This window comes from Ahaetulla prasina, chromosome 1, assembly GCF_028640845.1.
Source record: "Ahaetulla prasina isolate Xishuangbanna chromosome 1, ASM2864084v1, whole genome shotgun sequence".
Taxonomy (NCBI): domain Eukaryota; kingdom Metazoa; phylum Chordata; class Lepidosauria; order Squamata; family Colubridae; genus Ahaetulla; species Ahaetulla prasina.
The window spans coordinates 234,464,329-234,488,215 of NC_080539.1; the positions used below are offsets into that span (position 1 = coordinate 234,464,329).

Consider the following 23,887-nt stretch of genomic DNA (forward strand, 5'->3'; position numbering starts at 1 on the left):
GCCAACTAATCTGCAAACACCCACTCCAACTACCAATCAAGATGCAACCACACAGCCAACCAACCCGCTTACAGCAACACTCCCACCTCCCCACCAGTATTTATAGAGAGACGGCAGCTCCAACCACTCTTTGCTCGAGAAGCATGAAGCCGAAGACACCAGCCTGAAGATGATGAGTGAGACCTCATCGAAACATCGCCAAGATACTCTCAACCTTACATGAGAAAAGACCCCACTCAGATTAATTCTCTTACACGTGGGAATCTCCAGAGACAGCAGAATCATGGACAAAGAATTGAAAAAAAGTTACAATACATAAAGACAGAACAATCCAAACGGAGAGATTATAGAAAAGATCTTGTGAAATCATCCTTGTAGTCATTAGTACCTTAGCCAGAAATATATCAATTGTGGATCTACAAAAATGGAAATATAATAGAGTATGAGCCATCTTGTTAGGCACATTACATCTTAGGACATTACTAGAATTTCTAAACAATACCAGTAATATGTGATATTTTTTGTTTGTTCTTTTTACTGTGTTGTTTCTTGATGACTAAAAGCATAACAACAATATAACAACAACAATAGGACCAAGTGTCTGAAAAAGTTGCAAAAACAAGATCAAACTTTTGTAGGATTTCAAAATTCAAACTGATAGGTACTTAGGGTAAAAAATACACCAGTCATTACCATTATAAAAAAGAAGATGATATGGTTTATTGTTTTGGCAATATCTGGAGACAACTGAATTGATGGAAAACAATTGGAGAAAATAACAAGATATGATTCATAGATTGGAGTTGAAAGATAATAGAGGGGGAAATAACTGTCATATCAATTGTAAGTGGACCTCTTAGTATGATACGGTTTTTTTTCATGGCCATGGAGGGGAGATGCATGTTGCTACAAAAACATGGCAACATTCACAGATGGTCATGGCATTTTTGTGGAAGTAACCATTTGTCTCCCACAAGGAACAAGAATTTACTTCTAAGGTTCTGTGGAAAACTTTCAGAAGCCTACAAACCTGACCTGTGCCATCCAAGTTATTTTATTTATTCATTGAATTTATTTGCCCCCTATCTCTTAACAATATAACTTAAGCTGGCCACATGAACCTTATGGAATCTATTCTCCTTAAGAAGGATTCCATGACACCACATTCTATTGATTTCCTCCTATCATGGAGCCAGCACAGACATCTGAGGTTGTAACCCTATTCCAATGAGATTTCTGAGTTATCACGGATTGTAATATAAGGCTGTAATCCACATAATTGTTACTTGGAAGTTGCTTCCACCATAATTAACCTGTTAAATATTATCAGAAAGCAACTTGGTTAAAATTCTTTGTAATCGTTGAAATCATTTGACTTTGAAGAAAAAGCAGTGGTCTTTGAATTAACTTTGAAAAATGTAGCTTTTTTCCTTCCCCGTCACTTTGCCCCCTAGCCTGTCATTAAAGCCCTGAGAAATCACAAAAATAAACAGTCAAATTCCATTCAGTTGGGAGTACAACTTGTGTAAGCAGCATGTGAAAGTTCTGTTTACAGAAGTTCATTAGGTCAAGGATCCCAGTTTTTAAACCCAAAACAAATTACCTCCCAACTTTTATAAACAAATTGCGTATAGCACATTAATCAGCAAATCAACAGGTTCTCAAGGGTTTTGGGTTAATTCAATCATCAAGACACTTTAGCCAAGGGAGAGGGAAAAAATACTAAATAAAATATTATGCTTTCCAATTGCTTTAACAGAGAAAATGCAAACATTGCCTCGGTGTACTACAGTCATTAAACAGCTGCCCCGGGAAGAAATCCTGATTGTGAACAACAAAATAAAACATGAGACCGTTGACTGACAAAGAACAAGGGGATAAAAATAAATCATGTCCTACCTGGAAGACATTCTTTTTGCTAGATTTTTCCTTGGTCCACTCAATCTGAGCTCCACACAAGTCCAGCCATTCAGGTTTGGGCCCTTTCTATCAATAAAGATATGTTGAGAATGAATTGACTTATTGCTTCCAAAGACCTTGGTGAATTCATTGATCAAATTCACCTGGGCCACCTGTTCTCCATATTGGATGCCCCTCTTCAAATTTTCACGGAAATTCTTATGAAGCCATTCTTAATATATGTTGCCCAACTCATAAGTTGCTTATACAAAGTCCTCCAAAATAGTAGCTCCTAGGAAATAGCAACACCCACATTAGCTTTATTGTGATCAACCCCCCCAATAAATAATGTAGTTTTGTATTAGAAAAAAACCCCATAAACTTCATTTTATAAAAACTCAAGCAAACACAGTTCAGGTTAAACTTTGCAAGTGTTGTTTGGCTAAGCCCATTTCTCTCTTCTGAATGCCTCTTTCCCTGTCAACGTTGGTATAACTGAAAGTCTTGCTTGTGGAGGAAAAAAAGTATCTACCATGTCATGATCATATGATAAGCTTGTTGTAACTCAGCCAAAGCCTAAAGCCTCTGAGTACAAGCAGTCATCTTGACTACAGGCTAAGTTCCCCCCAAAGGCACCTTCCCATAGCTCTTAACTCTGTGTTTCTCACCCTGCTAGAATTAATTGAGCCAGATGTAAGTAATAACATTTCCAAGTCCTACATACTTCCCAGTCAGGCTATTCCCTTTCAGAGTAAGCAGCATTAGGAACAGTACAAAGCAAAAACAAGAAATAGTCAGCCAAAGAAATTAAAGGCAGGAAATAAGAGAAAAGGGAAAGGAAATACAGTTAATTTTACTTTGCCCCAGTACTATTCAGTATAATTCTCTGTGTTGTTGTTGTTGTTGCAAAACATTTGTCTTCCAAATGTTTCTCTCTTCAGTTTCTCTTAAACTTCTCATCCTTTTCTTCTTGAAGATTTTAAGAACCCTATGCACCAAGACAAATTATTTGTGTGTCACACCTGGCCAATAAAAAATTCTATTCTATTCTATTCTATTCTATTCTATTCTATTCTATTCTACTGTAACTTCCTAACTCTTCCTCTTCCATTCAGCTTATTCACTCTTCCCATAGTTGCTTTGTCATTTGCATCTGACAAAGATGCAAATGCCATTTGATCCTACACACCAACAACCAACACTTCTAACTACCCAACAAGCATTCCTTAAATGTGTAACTATTTATTTTATTTACCTAAAGCAACTGTGAGGATATCAGCTTTGTCCTTGCTAAATATTGAGCTATTCACTAGGCATTCCATTTATTTTCATGCATCATGTATTGCTTTAATCATATTCAGCAGCAATTTTCAACTCCATATTTATACACAGTGTTCCATAATCCATTTTACCCTATACCTTTCTTTCAATTAACAAACATACCTTTCTCACATTAATACATCTATCAATGTCCTGATAAAGAAAAAAAAAATCTGGTCTGTAGTCTCATCCCCAAACCCCATTGTATGGCATAAAAGCAGAATGCATTTGTCATATTTTAACCAGTCAACTCTTCTACCTTTTTCATCAGAATTATGTCAAATACCTTCCCAGGGCCATTTAATTAATCTTTCTGTAGTTTTTGCATTCATTCCTATTATTCATCTCTTTGTAGATACCAACAATAGAAATACACTTCCAATGGCCTGGCATATCTGCAATTATGACACACATACATTAAACAAAGTGCACAAGCTCCCCATAAAGAACACATATTCATATGTCAAAATTCTTCTAGTGATATCATCACCGTTTCTTCAACATTCTTAAAGAATTTATAATTTCTTTTTCATTATTTTTTTTCTTGGATACTGACATTTATTGCACTGATTTTAATACTATTTTTCATATAGATTATGTTTTTTTTTATTAAATATTTTCTCATGCCTACCAAAAACTCCGTGTTTTCTCTCTCAATTGCTTTTCTTCTTTTTGATTATATTCTTTGCAAATGTTGTCTTCTCTCTTTCCCATTCAGTATTTTGCTTTCATAATTATTTTTACAGCATTTTCTTTTCATTCACAATCTACTTCACTATATCATTCTGCCAAACATCATTTTACAACCTTTTCTCTAGTATGAATGTAGTCTGGGGCATTATATAACATGACTATTTTCACTTTCCACATTTTCTTTGTAGTCTATAATCTATCACCTTTAATATTTCTGTGGTTATAGTTTCTTTAACTTCTGTTCTTTCTTCCATGTCAATTGTTCCCTAATATCCAATTTTGACAATGTCTAATAATGGCCCATCTCATATTCAAAATCTTTATCACCCTCCTATCTTCCACTGATTCTTTCTCATTTTTTCCCATTCTAAACAATCAACTCACTCATCCTTTTAGATGTATACTCATCCCTTTACCATAAAAAACTTTGGTTCTTAGTGGCCTGGTATGGCTGCTCTTGTCCTGGAGTGACTCAGCATTCGGAGCAAGGAAAGGGCAGAAGAAGTCCAGTTCTGACCTAGAAGGGCAGCTGTGCTGTCATAGAACCATAGAATCATAGGGCATGAAGGGACCTTGGAGGTCTTCTAGTCATGAGGACTGATGAGCTGACCTGGCAGCTAGTTGAGCTGTTGTGGGAAGAGGTAGGGACAGCAGTCCAGCCTAGCACATAATGTTGGGGACACCCATCTCCTGAATTGCTCTAGGAAATTCTATCATTCATTTATTCATATCCCTCCTTTATTATTGTGATAAACAACTCAAGGCAGGTAACATGTCTAATACTCCTTCATCCTCCCAATTTTCCCACAACAACAACACAGGGAGGGAGGGAGGGAGGGAGGGAGGGAGGGAGAGAGAGAGAGAGAGAGAGAGAGCTTTCATGCCTAAAGCAGGATTAGAACTCACCACCTGCAGCCTTGTAACCTGATACCTTAACCACTGACCCAAAATTGAAGAAAGAGAGAAGAGAGAAAACTTGTAAAGAAAGATGGTAGAGAAAGCTGTTGTGTTTGCAAAATAAGGAGGCAGGAGACAGGACTTCAGTAAAATCAGCTCTTAAGTTTATTGTGAGAACCCAGCAAATGGAATAGGTGAACAGTCCTCCTTATATAGTATTTGGGCTGAGGCACCAGCCAATTAGAAACATGCTTTTTCCCACCCAAATTTCCCTCCAAGAATTCAAATACATAATAAAAGTGACTGCATAAAATGAAACGGATGGAAAGAAAAAATGGAAAGTAAAGTTACATGAGTGTGCAGAACAATTGCCAGTTCCTAATTGGAGAGAGAGAAGAAGACTCCATGGGACTTCTCTTCCTCCTCCCTGTCTCCCAGAGACATGGCATCTAAACCCAACAGAGAGTAGGAGGGACATATCTATCTTTGATGAAGTTCTAGCTCTAGGAAAGGAATGCATATATTTATCTATTTCATCCATATGATCAGACCATTTTCATTCAGATCTGTTACATCCTTCTACTTTCTCAATTTCACGGATACCTAACATAGAATGTATTTAACAATACTCTTCTTTTAACAGGGGCCAGCACACTTGGGCTGAGGATAACAGGCTCAAAGGCTCAGTACTAGGATTCAGCAAAACATTCCCCAGGAAGGAGAACTTCTGAAAGAATCGTCCTTGGAAGAGGAAAATATGAGATTAGGCAAAATATCTCAGAATTCTCCTTAAAGTGTGATGTTCAAAGTTGGGCACAGAACTGGACTGCAGGTTGTCCTCAACTTACAATCACAACTGTGTCTAAAATTTACAGTGTTACGTGAGACAGTTGTTAAGTGCTCCATTTTGCTCCATTTTGTGACCTTTCTTGCCACAGTGAATCACTGAAGCGGATAAGTTAGTCACCTGGTTGTTAAGCGAATCTGGCTTCCCAATTGACCTTGCTTGTCAGAAGGTCACAAAAGGTGATCATAAGACACTGGGACACTGCAACCATCATAAATATGAGCCAGTTGCCAAACATCCAAATTTTGATCATTTGACAATAGGGATGCTCTAACGGTCATAAGTGTGAAAAACAGTCATAAGTTACTTTTCTCTGTTCTCTGACTGTTTTCAGAACAGTAAAGTCTTCTAATCCAACCCCTATACCCTATACCTTATACCCGTGATGGCAAACCTATGGCACGCGTGCCACAGGTGGCACGCGGACCCATATTGATGGGCACGTGAGCTCAGCTCCAGCGTGCATGTGCACACTGGCCAGCTGATTTTCGGGTCTTCTGGGCACACCAGAAGTAGAGAAACAGACTGTTTCTGGCCTCCGGAGGGCCATTTTTCGCTCTCCCCAGGCTTCTAGAAAGGCTCTGGAGCCTGAGGAGAGCAAAAAACGGACCTTCTAGTCCCACCAGAAGTCAGCAAACAGGCCATTTCTGGCCTCCAGAGGTTGGGGAAGGCCATTTTTGACCTCCCCAGGCTCCTAGAAAGCCTCTGGAGGCTGGGGAGGGTGAAAAACGGGCCTACCGGGCCCACTGGGCCAAAAACGGGGGGAGCGCGTGGGGGGTTTACACATGTATGCACAGATGGGGTGAGGCACATAAAATTATAGGTCTGGGCATGCGCACGCATGACACAAACACTCCTGCGCTCCCCTCGCTTTTGGCACGCAATGGCAAAAAGGTTAGCCATCACTGCCTTATACCATTCCAGACAAATAAATGTCCAGTCTTTTTTTTTTTTTAAATGTCCAGTAATACAGCACCCACAATTCCCGAAGGCAAGCCGTTCCACTGGTTAATTGTTCTCACTGTTGGCTCATACACACACACGCTGCTGGCTCTTATTCATTTGTAGCTTTTATTCATTTGTAGCAGGTATTATTCCAAGATTTTCACCTGGCTGGTTTTCTGCTCAAGGCAGGATTCAAACTCACAATCTCCTAGTTTCTAGCTTTGTGCCCTAACCACCATATGAAACTGGCTCTCCCAGTTAGGGCAACAACTGTATTTTCTCTCAGACATTGGGATAGCAAGAGGATTGCATAGATGAATGCACAGAGACAACGGAATAGCTGTTTTTTCTTGGAGGGCTCTGGGTTTAGGGTGGGGTATTGATGTGACCTTCCCAGAGTTCTGTTTTACAAGATAAGTGTCCATATAAATCTTTTAAATAACTAAATAAATGCCCTTACTTTGTATTTTCCAGTCAGGCCAATTATGTTCTATCAAAACTCTTGGAAGAACATATTCTTGTAAACTGCTAAAAGTGTCCATTACATTTAAGTCCGGTTCTTGTGAGTAGGGATGTAGAAAGCATTTTTGTCCAGCAAATTAGTTTGCACAAGGACTAATAGCCTGAGTTATGCTACTATCTGCTGAAGTTTCTGGAGGCTAAAAATGCAGAGTGGGCTAGCATTTCATGTCAAAATGGAAATTTGCTTAAAAAGATATGGTCTTCCGAGAACATTGCTAACAACTAAATGCAAACGATGCATAGCAACCTAATATTTTATAACACAGAAAGGTCAGCCTGTGATAAAGTTCGGAATGCTCAGTTGAAAATGTTTCCTTCAAATCAGTATACAGGTAGTCCTCGTAGGTATCCTACGACCATAACTGAACTCAAAATTTCTGTTGCTAAGTGAGGTAGTTGTTAAATCAGTTTTGCCCCATTTTATGATCTCTCTTGCCACAGTTGTTAAGTGAATCACTGCAGCTGTTAAATTAGTAACACTGTTCTTAAGTGAATCTGGCTTCTCTTTTTGACTTTGCTTAAGAGAAGGTTGCAAAAGGTGATCACATGACCCAGGACACTGCAACTGTCATGAATATGAACCAGCTGCCAATCATCCAATTATTTTATTTATTTATTTTATTTCTACCTTTTTTATTTGTTTATAATACAAAATACAAAAAAATTGAAAAGGGAAAGGGAAGAGTGCAAAAAAGAAGGGAAAAAGAAAGAAAAGGCATTGACTTCTGACATCCTAAAATAAGATAGTAACATCCAACCTCAACTTTTTACTTTAACATAGTAGTATAAACTAGCCATTTCTATTTCAACAAATCTATCTAATTGGTAAAACCCAAAATCAAAGTTTCATTTTGCACATTAAGCACAAAGTCCAGAAGTGGTTTCCAAGTAGAAACAAAAGTACTTAAGCATGCTAAATTGAATCAGTTTTTTAATAATGTTTTAATTTTTGTATTTTTGTTTTTACCTTGCTGTAAACCGCCCTGAGTCCTTCGGGAGAAGGGCGGTATATAAATCAAAATAATAATAAATAAATAAATAAAAATCCAAATTTTGATCGTGTGACCATGGGGATGCTGCAATGGTCATAAATGTAGAAAAATGATCTTAAGTCACTTTTTTCAGTGCTGTTGTCACTTTGGACAGTCTCTAAATCAGGGGTGTCATACTCAAGGCCTGGGAGCAGGATCTGGCTCGCAGGGTGCTTAGATCTGGCCCATGGGGCTGCCTTGGAAACAGGGAAGGACTGGCCTGCGGTGCCTCTGCCAGTGAAAACAGAGCTCAGGAGCCTGTTTTCTCTGGCAGAGCACTTGGGCCACCACAGGTGCCCTCGACAGGAGTGACAGGGAGCTGGCTATGCCCATCCTGGCCTACGCCCCTCCCCAAGATCAAACACAACCCTGATGCGGCCCTCAATGAAATTGCGTTTAATACTCCTGCTCTAAATGAACTGTTGCAATTACCTGTAAAATATAATGTTCCTGTTATCTACCTACCTACTTACCTACATCTTAGGCACTGACAGGCACTCAATTTCTCCAATTATTATGGCCCATTTCCTAAGGGTTAGTGTTCTCCTTGTACTTTGGATTAAACAGTGTTATTCAATAGGAGCTAGGAGGCGGGCCTTCTCTGTGGCTGCACTTGCCCTGTGACTCTTCTCCCAAACCCTGAGCCAGGAGTAGGATGAGCTCATTTCAAAATGGTTTTATTCATTAGGAATGCATGAGATGGAGATATATCTTTTAATTGATACTTCTGTTATCTTGTTGATGTTTTTAGTTGTTTGTTAACCACCCAGTCACATGGTGAGGAGTGGGTGGCCATTAATTAAATAATTAAATCAATTTATAACAGCCCCCCCAAAAAAAGTTATGTCCTGTTAACTAAAACCAGTACCCACAAACATTATATGTTCCACCTGACAAAATACCTATTCTCAATAAAGCAAGGGTTACAGGAATGCAGTCTGAAAATGGAGCTCTGTGTGGATTTCGTTTGGCTTCAGATTTTGTATTTACAACATAGCCTTTAATCAAGAATTAATGAATTAATTTATTTGTAAGCAGAGTATATCCATCTTTATGGAAAATCACATCATTTTCTTGGTAAAATTGTTACGTTATTAAATTCATACTGCAGCGAACGAACATTGACTTCATTACATTATTGAATTAATGGTTGGATTCTTTCATTCTCTAAAATAAACCATTCTTAAAAGTAAAATGGGTAAACAATTTTTTAATCAGATCAGAAGTCTACGTTTATTTCCTTTGTGCTATCAAAAAATTATGGTGGGATGATTTATTTATTTATTTATTTATTTAAAAAGAAAATTACATGAATCTGCATCAAAAGCAAATAAGCTTGTCTCCAGAGTTCCTTTGCTAGAAAACTTTTTTTTTTCCTGCTAGGCCTATAATGGTAAAAAAAAAAAATCTTATTACATTATTAACAGACATACTTCGACAATGGGAGAATTCACCCATTAATAAAACAATGTAATGAAACAGCTAGGCTAACCTCTATAGTGCAGAAATCTTTGGTCATTGTTTTATTTACTGTCGACTGAATACGATGTACATTTATTTCTGTTCTGCTAAGGAAACTACAATAATGAAATAAGATCTTGCATGCTTTTCTGTATATCCCTTTACTTCCCCAATCTAATAGCTATTTTTTCCCCCTACAACAACATAAATCACTCTTCCAAATTCTGCTTGATGTAGCTGGAAGCAGCTAAGGCTATACCATATATTGAAATTCCAATTCTGACATATTGAATATGGGACAATTTTTATTGATAGATGCTATTATGCTGAAGTGTATTGTTTCAATATTGCATTCACCTGTACAGGTAGTCCTCTTACAACTATTTCTTTAGTGACCACAGGAAATTATAATGGAACTGAAAAAGTGGTATGACTGTTTTTCACATGATTGAAACTTGGACCCTTGGCAACTGGCATGTATTTATGACGGTTTCAGTGTCCCTGGGTCATATGATCACCTTTTGCAGTCTTCTGACAAACAAAGTCAATAAGGGAGCCAGATTCATTTAACAACAATGTTAGTAACTTAACAACTGCAATGATTCACATAACAACTATGGCAAGAAAGGTTGTAAAATGGAACAAAATTCACTTAACAATTGCCTTGCAGAGCAGTGGAAATTTTGGGCTCAAATGTGATTGTTAGTTGAGGACTATCTATATTAAATAAATCTAAGAAATAACAATTAATTCACACTTCTGTCAAAACAAAATTGGGATTGTAATATTGGTGTATTTCTTCTCCATCGATACCTGAACGCGATAGCGGGATACCATAAATAGAAGACAAGAAGTGAACTTATTTTTTTCCCTCCTTCTTCCCTTTTCCTTTGCTCTTCATTTTTTTATTTATTTATTTAATTTATTTATTTATTTATTTATTTATTTATTTATTTTGTCACAACAGTATACATAAGCATCACACAAAAAGATTATATAGTATATAAACTTATATATGAGGAAATATCAGTAAGTATAAGCATATATAGATATAAAGGGGAAAAAAACACAATAGGACAGGAACGGTAGGCACGTTTGTGCTCTTATGCACACCCCTTATAGTCCTCTTAGGAATGAGGTGAGGTCAATAGTAGAAAGTTTTTGGTTAAAGCTTTTGGGATTATGAGAAGAGACCACAGAGTCAGGTAATGTGTTCCAAGCACTGATAACTCTGTTACAGAAGTCATATTTTCTGCAATCTAGATTGAAGTGGTTAACATTAAGTTTAAATCTATTGGTTGCTCTTGTATTATTGCAATTGAAGCTGAAGTAGTCTTTGACAGGAAGGACATTACAATAGATGATTCTATGAGTTAAACTTAGGTCTTGTCGAAGGCGACGGAGTTCTAAGTTTTCTAAACCTAGGATTTCAAGTCTGGTGGGATAAGATATTTTGTTGTTTTCAGAGGAGTGGAGAACTCTTCTTGTAAAATATTTCTGGACACGTTCAATTGTATTGATGTCAGAAATGTGGTATGGGTTCCAGACAGGCGAGCTATATTCAAGAATTGGCCTAGCAAATGTTTTATATGCGCTGGTTAGTAGTGTAGTGTTTTTGGAAAAGAAGCTACGTAAGATTAGGTTTACAATCTTAGAGCCTTTTTTGCTATGTAGTTGCAGTGGATTTTGGCACTTAGATCATTTGATATGAAAACTCCAAGGTCTTTAACAGGGTGGGGCTCATCTGTAAGGTAATGTCCATCAAGCATGTACTTGGTGTTTAGGTTCATTTTTCCAATATATAAGACTGAACATTTGCTGGTTGAGATTTGGAGTTGCCAAGTTTATATTTATATATTATATATTATGTATAAAATATATTTATATTTTATATTGATATATTATGTTTTCATCAAAGGCAAATATATAAAATACATTACATGGTTTGTAAATATATCTGGTTAATCATTTTCAACTAAGTGATCTGATTCTCTGATCCTTTTGTTTTTGCAAGATATACAGTATGTTTGAAAAGTAAGTCATTTTTATAAAATATTTTATTATGGATTTTTCAGTGCATATGTTGAAAATAGCAAAGAGAGTTGATTTAAAATGAGGATAATACTGATTCTGGGGTAAGAATGACAGGTCATCCTCAAGTTACAACCATTCATTTAATGACTGTTACAAGGGTGTTGAAAAATATGATTTACAATCAGTGCTCATCCTTACAACCATCTTAGCAGTCCCATGGTCACATGTTCAAAATTCAGGAACTTGGAAGCTGGCATGTATATATGATGGTTGCAATGTCCTGGCGTCATATTTGCAAAATTTCTAGTTGACTTCTGATAAGCAAAGTCAGTGGGGGAAGCCAAAGTCTCTCAACAACCATGTGATTAATTTAATGATCGCAGCAAAAATGTTGCAAAATTGGATGCAACTCAATTAACAACCACCTTGCTTAATGATAGAGGTTCCAGTCCCAATTGTAAATGGGACTTGATCTGCCCCCCCTCCCCTGATCGTAAATCAAGGACTACCTGTATCTTATCTCTCAATTGGCTTTATGATATTACAAAATGATGTCAAATTTGCAGTGGTTCATCAGAGAAGTTGCAGGTGGGAAGAATGGAACCAATCTATCATATTATTTATGTAACAAGGCTTGGTGGTCTTGAGAATAGTCCAAAGTGGCATTACAGAAATTCAGGAGCAAAATTGCTAATTTTTCCTGATAAAGATGCTTTTTGTTTGTTTTGATTTGCCAAAGTAAAGGCCAAATTAATGCATGCTTTTTGCTCCTTATTTCCTGAATGATTTTGAAACTTCCACAAATAAAACGGATGATTCAATCTTGCCTCCTCACGAAAGACGAAAGAAAGAAAGAATGAATGAAAGAAAGAAAGAGAGAGAGAGAGAGAGAGAGAGAGAGACAGAAAAGGGAGGGAGACAAAGATAGAGAGAGAGAGAAAGAGAGAGAAAGAGAGAGAGAGAGAGAGAGAGAGAGAGAAAGAAAGAAAAAAAGAAAGAAAGAAAGAAAGAAAGAAAGAAAGAAAGAAAGAAAGAAAGAAAGAAAGAAAGGAGCCCAAAAATAATTTGTAGATCCTTGAGCGTCACATTTGAAACAATTTCCAATTAATCCATATTTTGTTACTGATTTTTGTTTAAAATAATAATCATTTAACCTCTATTTGTTTTAGCTACTGAATAGTCAAATATGTTTCTGGATTGCTGTTATTATTCACATTTTCATAAATTAAATAAACAACAGAAAAGTTAAAACAAACAAAAAGAAAGTGAATACTTGCTCATTTTTAAAATAAACATTACATTAGAAGTGAAATTAAACCATATGATGGCTATAAAAGATTAAAAAGGTGAAAAAGGTGAAAAAATAAAAGAAAAATCATTTTAATAGCTCCCTTCTCTTTCTTTCCCCCATATTTTTCTTCTTTTCTCTTTTTTCCCCTCTCTCATTTTTCTGCCTTCCATTTTTAGCTGCTAATAGCTAATTATACTTTTTTTTAAAAAAAAAATCTGGATTGTCCTTCTTTTTGGAATCCAGAGAAAAAGACATTCATTCTACCCTGGAAAGGAAATAGGCCACAGTTATTTCCACAATGTTTTTGCAAAGGCAGAATGCAGCCTCTCCTTGAGGTTCATTAAAAAAATGAAGCACAGTGAATTCTGCTTAGAGATGCATTAAGTCTATTAGATAGAATCATAAGGCACATTCAGAAAATGTTAGGCAGAAACAGAAAATGTCACATTTATATGAAGATAAAAATCACTTTGCTAAGTTACACTGTTTTGCTCTTTGGTAACACCCTGTATTAAGGTGCAATTTATAACTACTTTATTATTATTTATGATATGCAAGCCACTTTATAGCAAGCTCAATAGCAACTTAAATTCATGTATTAAAGATGCAAACACAGGGTTTAATACAATTTACATCTTATAATATTCTTTGTAACAGATTCTCATCGCATCATCCGTTAAGCATTTATTACTAATGCATTTTATAACATACTTTATAATACATTATTTGAGGAAGTAGTTGCATTTAGACATCATTTCATAAATAAGAATAAAGCATTTATAACTGGCACCTTAATTTAAAGCGTTACCTCCGCATTACGAGAGAGCCACTCACCATCCGTCTCACTTTGCAATTATTCTCAAAAAGCACCTCTTAATAAAAGATACGCTGAGTTCTATTTCCCTTCCTCTCTCATCTGATTAAAAGTTTATTGAGCCATTTTCTTACATCTGCTCTCAGAAGTCTGAGGCTTAGCAACTCTGCATTTTTTTCCCCATCATGCCAAACTTTTTTTTTTTCAATAGCACTTCTGAAAAGATGAGACATGAGAAAGATAACTGCTTACCAGATTGGGCACAGCTGGCTGTTTGGATTCCTTATAGAATTCCATCTTCCGTCCAGTGAGAACAATCCGAGAAAAAGTCCAGTTTTTCCTTAAATGCAATATATAAAGAAATGCATCAATTAAACTCATGGTTTTGTTGTGAGAATCATAACTGCTTTCGTAGATTAGCATTCCACAATGTTTATGACTCAAAGAAGTAGCGGACAAATATATTTATTAATTAAATTGAGGGTGAAAAATATACACAGGAGAAGCTGATAAGGATTAGGAGAAGGAGAAAAAGAGAAGGAGAAGGAAGAAGAAGAGAAGGAAAAGGAAGAAGAAGGGAAGGGTGCCAAGATTCATGCATAAGTCAATGTAGCAAAACATGAGGAATATTGCCTCCAATTTTGGTCTCCACAATATAAAAATTATGTTGGGACTCTAAGAAGAATAGAATAGAGAAGAGAAGAGCAACAAAAATGATTAGAGGACTGGAAGGAAAACATATGAAGAATGGATGCTGGAATTGGGTATGTCTGGTTTAATGAGAAGAAGGACTAGACTAGACTAGACTAGACTAGAATAAGGATAGGATTAGACTAGAGTGACATGATAGCAGTGTTCCAATATTAAAGGGGCTGCCACAAAGAAGCAGAGGTCAGCCTGTTCTCCAAAGTACTTGAAGGCAGGACAAGAAGCAATGGATGGAAGTTAATCAAGGAGAGAACCAACCTACAACTAAGGGGAAATTTCCTGACAGTGAGAACAATTAATCAGTGGGATGGTTTGCCTTCAGAATTTGTTGGTACTCCATCACTGGAGGTTTTTAAAAATAGATTGAACAACTTTTTGTCTGAAATGGTATAGAGTTTCCTGCTAGAATACCTTCAAGGTCTCTTCCAACTCTGTTATTCTGTTAGCTAATTTATCTGATTCCTCCAAAGAGGGCACAGTTAGTTTGTAAAGGGACATTGAACCATAGATGGCATGGCATTAATATATATTTTTTTTATTGTCCAAGTATGATTGGACATAAGGAATTTGTCTTGGTGGATATGCTCTCAGTGTACATAAAAGAAAAGATATGTTCATCAAGAATCATAAGGTACAACACTTAATGATAGTCATAGGGTACAAATAAGCAATCAGGAAACAATATCAATATAAATCGAAAGGATACAAGCAACAAAGTTACAGTCATGCAGTCATAAGTGGAAGGAGATGGGTGATGGGAACAATGAGAAGATTAATAGTAGTGCAGACTTAGTAATAGTTTGACAGTGTTGAGGGAATTATTTGTTTAGCAGAGTGATGGCGTTCAGGAAGAAACTGTTCTTAAGCCTAGCAAACAAAAATGCTGTTATGTGTAAAACAACATTTGAAAGAACTGACCAGTAGAAAAGATTTTCTTCAAATATTGTCCTTACCATAGTGGAGAGTTACAGTGCAGTGTTTTGGTAAATCACACACACTGCTTGAATATGAGAGATTTTCTCATATTGAAATGAGCCTGAGAAGCAACAATTACTTAAGCATTTTCTATGCTTTTTTGCAAGCAGGAAATAAATTTGACGATGACAAGAAGTGGGGTGGAAGGACAGGTGAACAGAGCCTTCCATGCAGTTTAGTTTTAGCCAATATCTGTCAAATTTTCAAACATGCCTCTATAGAGAAAGCAGAAAATTTGACATATAACTCAAAGAATACAGAAGAGTAGCACTTAACAGAATAAGAGAATTGGAAGAGACTTTGGAGGTCTTCTAATCCAGGGGTCTCCAACCTTGGCAACTTTAAGCCTGGCAGACTTAAAGTTGGCTGGGGAATTCTGGAAGTTGAAGTCCACCAGGCTTAAAGTTGCCAAGGTTGCAGACTCCTGTTCTAGTCCAATCCTCTGCTCAAGCAGGAGACCCTAGACCCATGATGATGATGATGATGATAATAATAATAATAATAATAATAATAATAATAATAATAATAATAATAATAATAATAATAATTATTATTATTATTATTATTATTATTATTATTATTATTATTATTATTATTATTATTATTTAATTTTTATACCGCCCTTCTCCCGAAGGACTCAGGGCGGTGAACAGGCATATAAAATAATACAATATATTACAATAAAAACACTCTTTAAAAAACTTATTCAATATGGCCTAAAATTTAAAATACAATACAAAATATAAAATAAACCCCAATAAAATCCATATTTAAAAACCCTATTTAATCCAGTCCTGCTCAGAAGAATAGATACGTCTTCAGCTCGCGGCGAAAGGCAGAGCCCTCTCTGTGGGTATGCGCACTGTCAGCAGCTGCTTTTCTGGTTTCCGGTGCACACATGCATGCCGGCCACCTGATCTTCACACATGCGAAAGCCCCGGAAACCCGATGACCAGCTGGCTGGTGCACAAAGGTGACAAAGGTGGGGGGAATTGACAAAGGTGGGGGAATGAGTGAGCTTGGCTGAGGCCTTAATGGCCCATTGACAAAGGTGTGAGGAGGCAGGAAGCTGCTTTGTCTTTAAAACAGGTTTCTCTATTTCTCATCCAGGGAAACACAATACTCTGCTCTATTCAATATCCTCCAAAATATTTCATTCTTCTAGGAGAGAGGTGAGTGCTAACTTCCTACATGTGTGAGCTGGCCACCTGGTCTTTGGGTTTCTGGCACTTGCGAAGATCAGCTGGCCGACATGAATGTGCATGCTGGAAACTAGAAGACCAGGTGGCCAGCTGGTCTTCGAGTTTCTGGGGCTCCAGTGGGTGTGAAGGCCAGCTGGCCAGTGCGCATGCATGTGCCCGAAACCAGAAGACCAGGTGATTTCCAGGGCTCTGGCACACGCACACACACACATGTTCCGGTTTGGGCACTTGGTGCCAAATAGGTTCGCCATCACTGCCCTATACCATTCCAGAAAAGTGGATGTCCAGTTGCATATTTATTTAATCCAGGTTTCTTGTAGAGTTCTCAGATCTGTTATGCAGAGACCGATGTGCCATTCAGCAAAAGACTCTATACTTTGCCCTTACAAAACTTTAAAATTGTAGAAACTAAATAATTGTCTAGGCACACAGGAAAACAAAGTATTTCATTAGATAGCCTTAAGGATCAAATTATGACAATTTTTGTTTGTTTTTTCCAATTTAGGGAGGATTGGATGATGATTTCCAAATATTATTTGTTTTCCAATTATGCTTATAGTTACTGTGTCTCTTATTAAACACCTTAGTTTTCCTGTAACTTATGTTCAGTTTTCTTTGCTTTCTCTTGCATACTCTGCTTTAGGCCCACCTGTCAGAGATAAAGTGACCCCATCGTGAAGATATAAAATTATATTAAAATTAACTACAGGCCTAGAGCACTCTGAAAGATGCACAAAACTATAAATATAATATAAAAATATAAATAAATATAATTATCATTTTCTCCATCAAGAGAAAACAGTACAGCCAAAGCAGTTTTACACAGGTGCAGATGGATGGATGACAGCAGCCATTCAATTGGCAGCAAATAATATGAGAGAGAGAGACAGAGAGAGAACAACAATCAGTGTTGGAATTTGGTTAGAAACCTAAGTATCACAACATTAGGAGACATCATTCAGAAAGCAACAGAAAATTGATGCAAAAATAATAATAATCCTGCGGCAGTCAGATTTAATCCATCTGAACCATAAAATTGTTACATACAGTGATAAAACATTGACCTCACAGCTGCATAAGATACAGCTTCAGAGTTCGAGGTACTTTTTAAAATTGAAATCAATGACTTTCCAGAGCAGTCTTCCTTTGGTCATTATATTTGCATTCTAGGGAATGGACACCTGATGGCAGCACATTATAAGATCAATGTGGTTTATGTTGCTCTATTTCCTTAAAGATACAGATTTTTGAAGTTTCATCCGACAATTCCAAGTTTAGCAGAAGAATGTTGGCACTTCCAACTATCCTAAATTTCACCTTAATTACAGGAAGTGATAATTGAAGGGGGGAAAACACTTTCATAGGTGTTGATGTATATGTCAGCGTTCCAGAAAAAAAAACCCTACTCCAAGTAAAACTCTGAAGCAAGCATCTTTCAAAGTTCTATTTACTAGAATAGGTAAACTGGCACATCTGGGAAAATTTGAATCTGAGAGGTCCGGGTTTTCCCTCAGTAAATCAAACCCCCCTCCAAACCATCCCCTGACTCTGCCGTCGATCACGTGCTCCAATCACCAACCATCCCATCTCAAGACAGCACTCTGACCACTCCTTCATCAGATGCAGGACCGGCCTGACCTTGACCGACAGGAAAAATGTTATTATGTCTAAAGACCAACCCTCTACTAAATCCCCCACCCTACTTTCCCACACACGAGAAAGTGGCAGCACAGAAGCTTCCGGCCTAGTATGGCTTCCAAAGCTGACAGTATACAGTAAATTTAAACCATGACAGATGTATATTTAAAAACATAACATAAATTATATTTTTGTACATTTGGATCCTTAGTGGGGCTGAATTGGTAACTGGTGTTTAATTCTTTGCTCAGCTATGATATATAATACAGTGTTTTCCTCTGTGTCTCAGAGCATATTGCACAGAAAACAAAGTATAGGTCACAAGCTCCACCCAGAAGAAGATAAAGAATGGGATGATAGTACAATCTGTATAAATAAAAGATAAATTTGATAACAGCCCTTTGAAAAAATGCAAAAAGAGCAGACTTCTTCATAATTGGACAATCCATATTAGGACAGCACTAATTAAAAGCAACTGAGATATGTGGCAAGCCCATCTGCTTGCTGACTATATTTATCACTATTATAAGGCAGATGTGGGCATCACATACTGAAACAACCAGTTTCCAGAACTGAAAATGTGAGCGCATGTGCGCGGCATCGAAAAACCTGCAATTATATTGGACGTGACAGCACCAGGGCGGGTGGGCAGGCCGAGCCACTGGTTGGAACTACCAGTTTGTCTGAACTGGCAGCAGCCCACCACTGCTATAAGGGTATAGTCTTCTTACAAGACTATTTAACTTACTCAACAGTTCACTTAAAAGACTTTTCACCTAACATTCCATATCAGAATGTAACCCTTTGAAAAAGAGCAAGTTTTCACCCTCTGGTTAAAACTGAGTTGATACATCCATGAGACTATATTATCTCAGCCAATAGGCATCTGAATTGACTGTGGATGTCAAAATTGCTATCAGGAAATACAGATATGAGAAACCAGCCATAAAAGAGTTGAAATTTCAGTTGCTCTATTATTCTAGCCCCGAAATCTCCTGATGTATTTTCCATATTTAAATATTACCACTTGGAGATGATATTTCCCGCTCTGGTTGGGTAAGCAACCATTTCTCCTCCCCCAAAAAAAATTAGGAATAATCATGTACATCACAGAGAGTTTTAAATTCTTGGGCTGAAACAGGAATGGCACACAGACAACTTCTTCCTAATAAAGTTTTTTCCCCCTAACACCACAAATTATAGAGACCGTCAATATATTCTCCATTTCTGCTTTCTAGGGACCTTATTCCAAGCTTACACTTCAATTCCCCCCCCCCCATGGAATAATGATGGATAAAATTAAAATTCAAGACTGTCTCAATACTGACAAAGTATTTATTAAATCTGGACTACTTACTATAATCTTCTCATCATTCCCATCACCCATCTCCTTCCACTTATGACTGTATGACTGTTACTTTGTTGCTTGCATCCTTATGATTTATATTGATATTGATTGTTTCCTGATTGCTTATTTGTATCCTATGACTATCATTAAGTGTTGTATCTTATGATTCTTGATGAACGTGTCTTTTCTTTTATGTACACTGAGAGCATATGCACCAAGATAAATTCCTTGTGTGTCCAATCACACTTGGCCAATAAAAAAATTCTATTCTATTCTATTCTATTCTATTCTATTCTATTCTATTCTATTCTATTCTATTCTATTCTAGAGCAAGACTCAACTTAAGGAACAAAGTTGCATCATCCATAGAATCAGATAAAGTTTCTTCTTTACATTAAAAATGGCAACTTCATAAAGAAATTATGGAAGATCTGGTGCGTAAAGGGTTTGGGGGGAAGTGGAGGCATAATTTACAGCTCTTTGAACTTTGAAAGAAAATTATTAGGAAAAATGAACTTGATCTGAAGATCAAGCTTGATGATTGCCTGTGCTATGAATCCCAAGTCAAATAACATATTGCTTTGCACTTCTGTTTATATTAGAATTATTTAATGTCACCTACCTTAGCTTCTTGCCTTCGTCTGCAATTTTGGCCTTTAGAAGATAGCCTTCCTTGATTATCTGTAATAAAGAAGTCAATGCACAATGTTTATTCATTCCACTATACTGTTATTTCTGATGGCCTAATGCCTATTTAGTTTCCACCTGAGTGCATAGGGAACCATACCATCTGTCTGGGCAATTGGTTTCATTGTCAAACTACTCTTATTGTTAGCATTTTTTCCGTAAGTGTCAAAACAGATTTTCCTCTAACTTAAATCTTTTAATCTGTGTCTAGAACAAGAAGGTACAGTTGAAGACCTCCTTCCTTAAGCAATATCTTCTCAGGTATTTGAAAAGGGACCTCACACTACTCATCTTCTTGCATTTCTCTTCATAAAACTTGATTACTAGTACTTTACTTTCCCTTCTCTAATCCTATTTTAATTTCTCTGAATCCACATATGTAGCTAAGAAGGAATCTGATCAGGGGTGCTATTCAGCAGGTTCTGACAGGTTCTGGAGAACCGGTAGCGGAAACTTTGAGTCGTTCAGAGAACTGGCAAATACCACCTCTAGCTGGTCCCAGAGTGGGGTGGGAATGGGGATTTTGCAGTATCTTTCCCCTGGAGTGGGGTGGGAATGGAGATTTTGCAGTATCCTTCCCCTGCCATGCCTACCAAGCCACACCCACAGAACTGTAAGTAAAAAAAATTGAATTCCACCACTGAATCTGATTACAGCAGATCAAAATCTAAAAATTGTCTAAAGTAAAAATGTAGAATTTATATCTCACTATGGTCAGAGCTTGATTCAGGTCTTATAATGATTGAGCTGAACTATCTATGCATGTTATGTGTATATGTAACATATGTATGTTACGTACATAACCTCATCAACATCAAAAAATGCAGGTTGGCTGAATGGTACTTTGTTGCATAATCTCGTAGACTAACTTTAAGAATAAAATATGTCTTTTGGCTTTAAAATTCAAATATTCAAGCAATGGGCTATAAAAGATCCACTTATAATATTGTTTGTTTTTATTAGCGAGTTTTTAAATGTAAACACAAAAGCATATGAACAGCTGATACTTTGAAACATGTTGGGCAACACATATGCTACATAATGCATATTCTTCCTGAGCCCCTGAGAATTTTAAAACCCTTGTTCAAGGTACTAATGTTTATGACATTCAAACTTCCCAGGGTCATTGTTTTAAAATAAAAACATTGTATCACCCTTGTTTCTATATATGTATTGTTCCACACTGAAATTATATGACTTTCAATTAAGTTCCCATAAATTGGTTCATATTAGGTAATATAATTAATATAAAGAATATTTTATTCTATATTCTCTTCACTCTGGAGCATCATTTTTGCAATAAACATGTATTTTATTCATCTTGGGGATGCGGTGGCTCAGTGGCTAAAACGCTGAGCTTGTCGATCAGAAAGGTAGGCAGTTCAGCGGTTTCCATCCCTAGCCCCATGTAACGGAGTGAGCTCCCATTACTTGTCCCAGCTTCTGCCAACCTAGCAGTTTGAAAGCATGTAAAAATGAAAGTAGAAAAATAGGGGCCACCTTGGTGGGAAAGTAACAGCATTCCATGCCCCTTTGGCATTTAGTCATGCTGGCCACATGACCACAGAGACGTCTTCGGACAGGGATGGCTCTTCAGCTTTGAAACGGAGATGAGCACTGCCCCCTAGAGTCAGGAACGACTAGCACATATGTGCGAGGGGAACCTTTACCTTATTCATCTTCTCCTTTGTTATTTTGTATAGTTACACTGTACATTTCAGGATATTGACAAGGAAATTATTTTCCTCTAACTAAAATTTGAGTTGGAGAAAGCTTCTATTCATCCAAGCTGAGATTTCTTTGTTATTCCTAGCCTCTGTAATTTAGTCTAAATTTTCAAACCTAGTGAACTCCAGATAATTGGACTAATTCCCAAAATCCCCAAAGCTTCAACCAAAAACTGTCTACTATTGACTTCACCCCATTCCTAAGAGGTCTGTAAGGGGCATGCATAAGAGCACAAACGTGCCTACCGTTCCTGTCCTATTGTTTCCTTTCATTATATCCAATTAATATAGTTATTACATACTCATACTTATATATATGCTTATATATTGTATAGTTATTTCATGCTTATGCTTATGTATACTGTGTGACAAAATAAATAAATAAATAAAAAAAAAAATAATGTTGAAATTGGACTTAGTAAGGACGGGCCTTGGCCAAGATGGAAAATACAATATAGGAATCTTGGAAGGCACAAAATTGTCAGTTTATCCAACAGAAGCTGGAAATAACCAGAAATTGCAACATTGTATTGGTGCAAATTTAAAAGTGGCAAAAATTAGACATTAGGATTGTTTCTTGCCTTCATTATATCTTTCCCCTCGGTCTTAGGGCATAAAAGCAGAGTTCAGAAATTAAGATTAGTACATCTGAACCTGACCACATTAGACGTATGTCTGCTGTGCTGGGAACCATCTGTTAAAATAGTTTCATCACAGTCCCTCCAAGATAATTCAAGTTATCTTTTCAGCCATTTCACAGATGGATGACATGAGATTACTGAACATGAAATGGCCTTACAGCACTTGCTATCTCTTCTGCCTCAACAAATATCCATCATTTGTTTGTGGGATTTTTTTTTCCAGTGCTGCCCTTTCTGTACCTTTCCAGTGAAGAAAAACTTGAGGAAGAGATGGAGAGAAATTAATAGAGAAAGAAGGCAGAAAGTTCAATATATATATATATATATATAAAAGATTAGCTAGCATGTCTTTATTTCTTTAGAGGTACTGTGGTATATTTATTTGAATCTACAGTGAATATGTTTTAATAATGCCAAGAGAAATTATGAAATGCACATGAAAATGACTTTAGAAATAATAGAGATATGTTGATTTATTTCAGAAATGTGATCTAGAACTCATAGATAGTTAATTAAGCTGGGGGATAATTATTTCTTCCTGGAATAGAGAAATACTCCCATTGACAAAAATTTCCTTCACAAATTAATACATGAATGCAATGGTGATAGATATTTAGCCAGGATCTCATTTCACTTTACAGGTAATGGAATATATAGAAGGGAGATGGGAATTTATTTTATACTCCATCTTTGTATCCTGACTTCCTTGTATTAATGGGGGGAAGTTGGCAGTGAGGGTAAGACCTTATTCAGTTGAGCAGGGTTATAATTCTCTGGGTGATGGGCACTCTAATTACATAGGGTTACTAATTCCATGGAGACTGTAACCTCATTCATCTAAAAATAATTGCAGATTCAATGCAACGGAATGATGTACATATGTGGATTAATTTACCATAGCACACCAGAAAAAAGAATTAGTGGATGGACAATTTATGGACTGAAATACAAACTTGAAACAAGGACATTTTAAAAAAAATATTGCTGAACGTTACAATTAAAAGATAAAAACTAATACACATTAAAAATGAAAGAAAAGAAAAGAAAAGTGCAGAAAAGACAAAAGAAAGGAGACAAAAGATATTAAATATATAAAAAATTACTTCCCCCTTCAAGTATAAACAAGTATAAACAATTTTAGTAAGTTATTTTCTCTTAAAATATATTGAATGATTTCTTCTTCTCATATCTCATTTCTTATCTATAA

At 36.6% G+C, this 23,887-nt stretch overlaps 1 protein-coding gene across 4 annotated transcripts in view; it reads right to left on the reverse strand.

The window, feature by feature from the left end:
- ARHGAP15 (Rho GTPase activating protein 15) overlaps positions 1–23,887 on the reverse strand; it is a 494,107-nt gene that overhangs the window by 408,576 nt on the left and 61,644 nt on the right. For all 4 annotated transcript variants that reach the window (XM_058193603.1, XM_058193605.1, XM_058193594.1 and 1 more), the window contains 3 exons: positions 20,248–20,306; positions 14,007–14,094; positions 1,900–1,986 (listed from right to left, as the gene is read on the reverse strand). In XM_058193603.1, the coding sequence (XP_058049586.1) occupies positions 1,900–1,986; positions 14,007–14,094; positions 20,248–20,306 (234 nt within the window). The remainder of the gene's footprint in view (positions 1–1,899; positions 1,987–14,006; positions 14,095–20,247; positions 20,307–23,887) is intronic.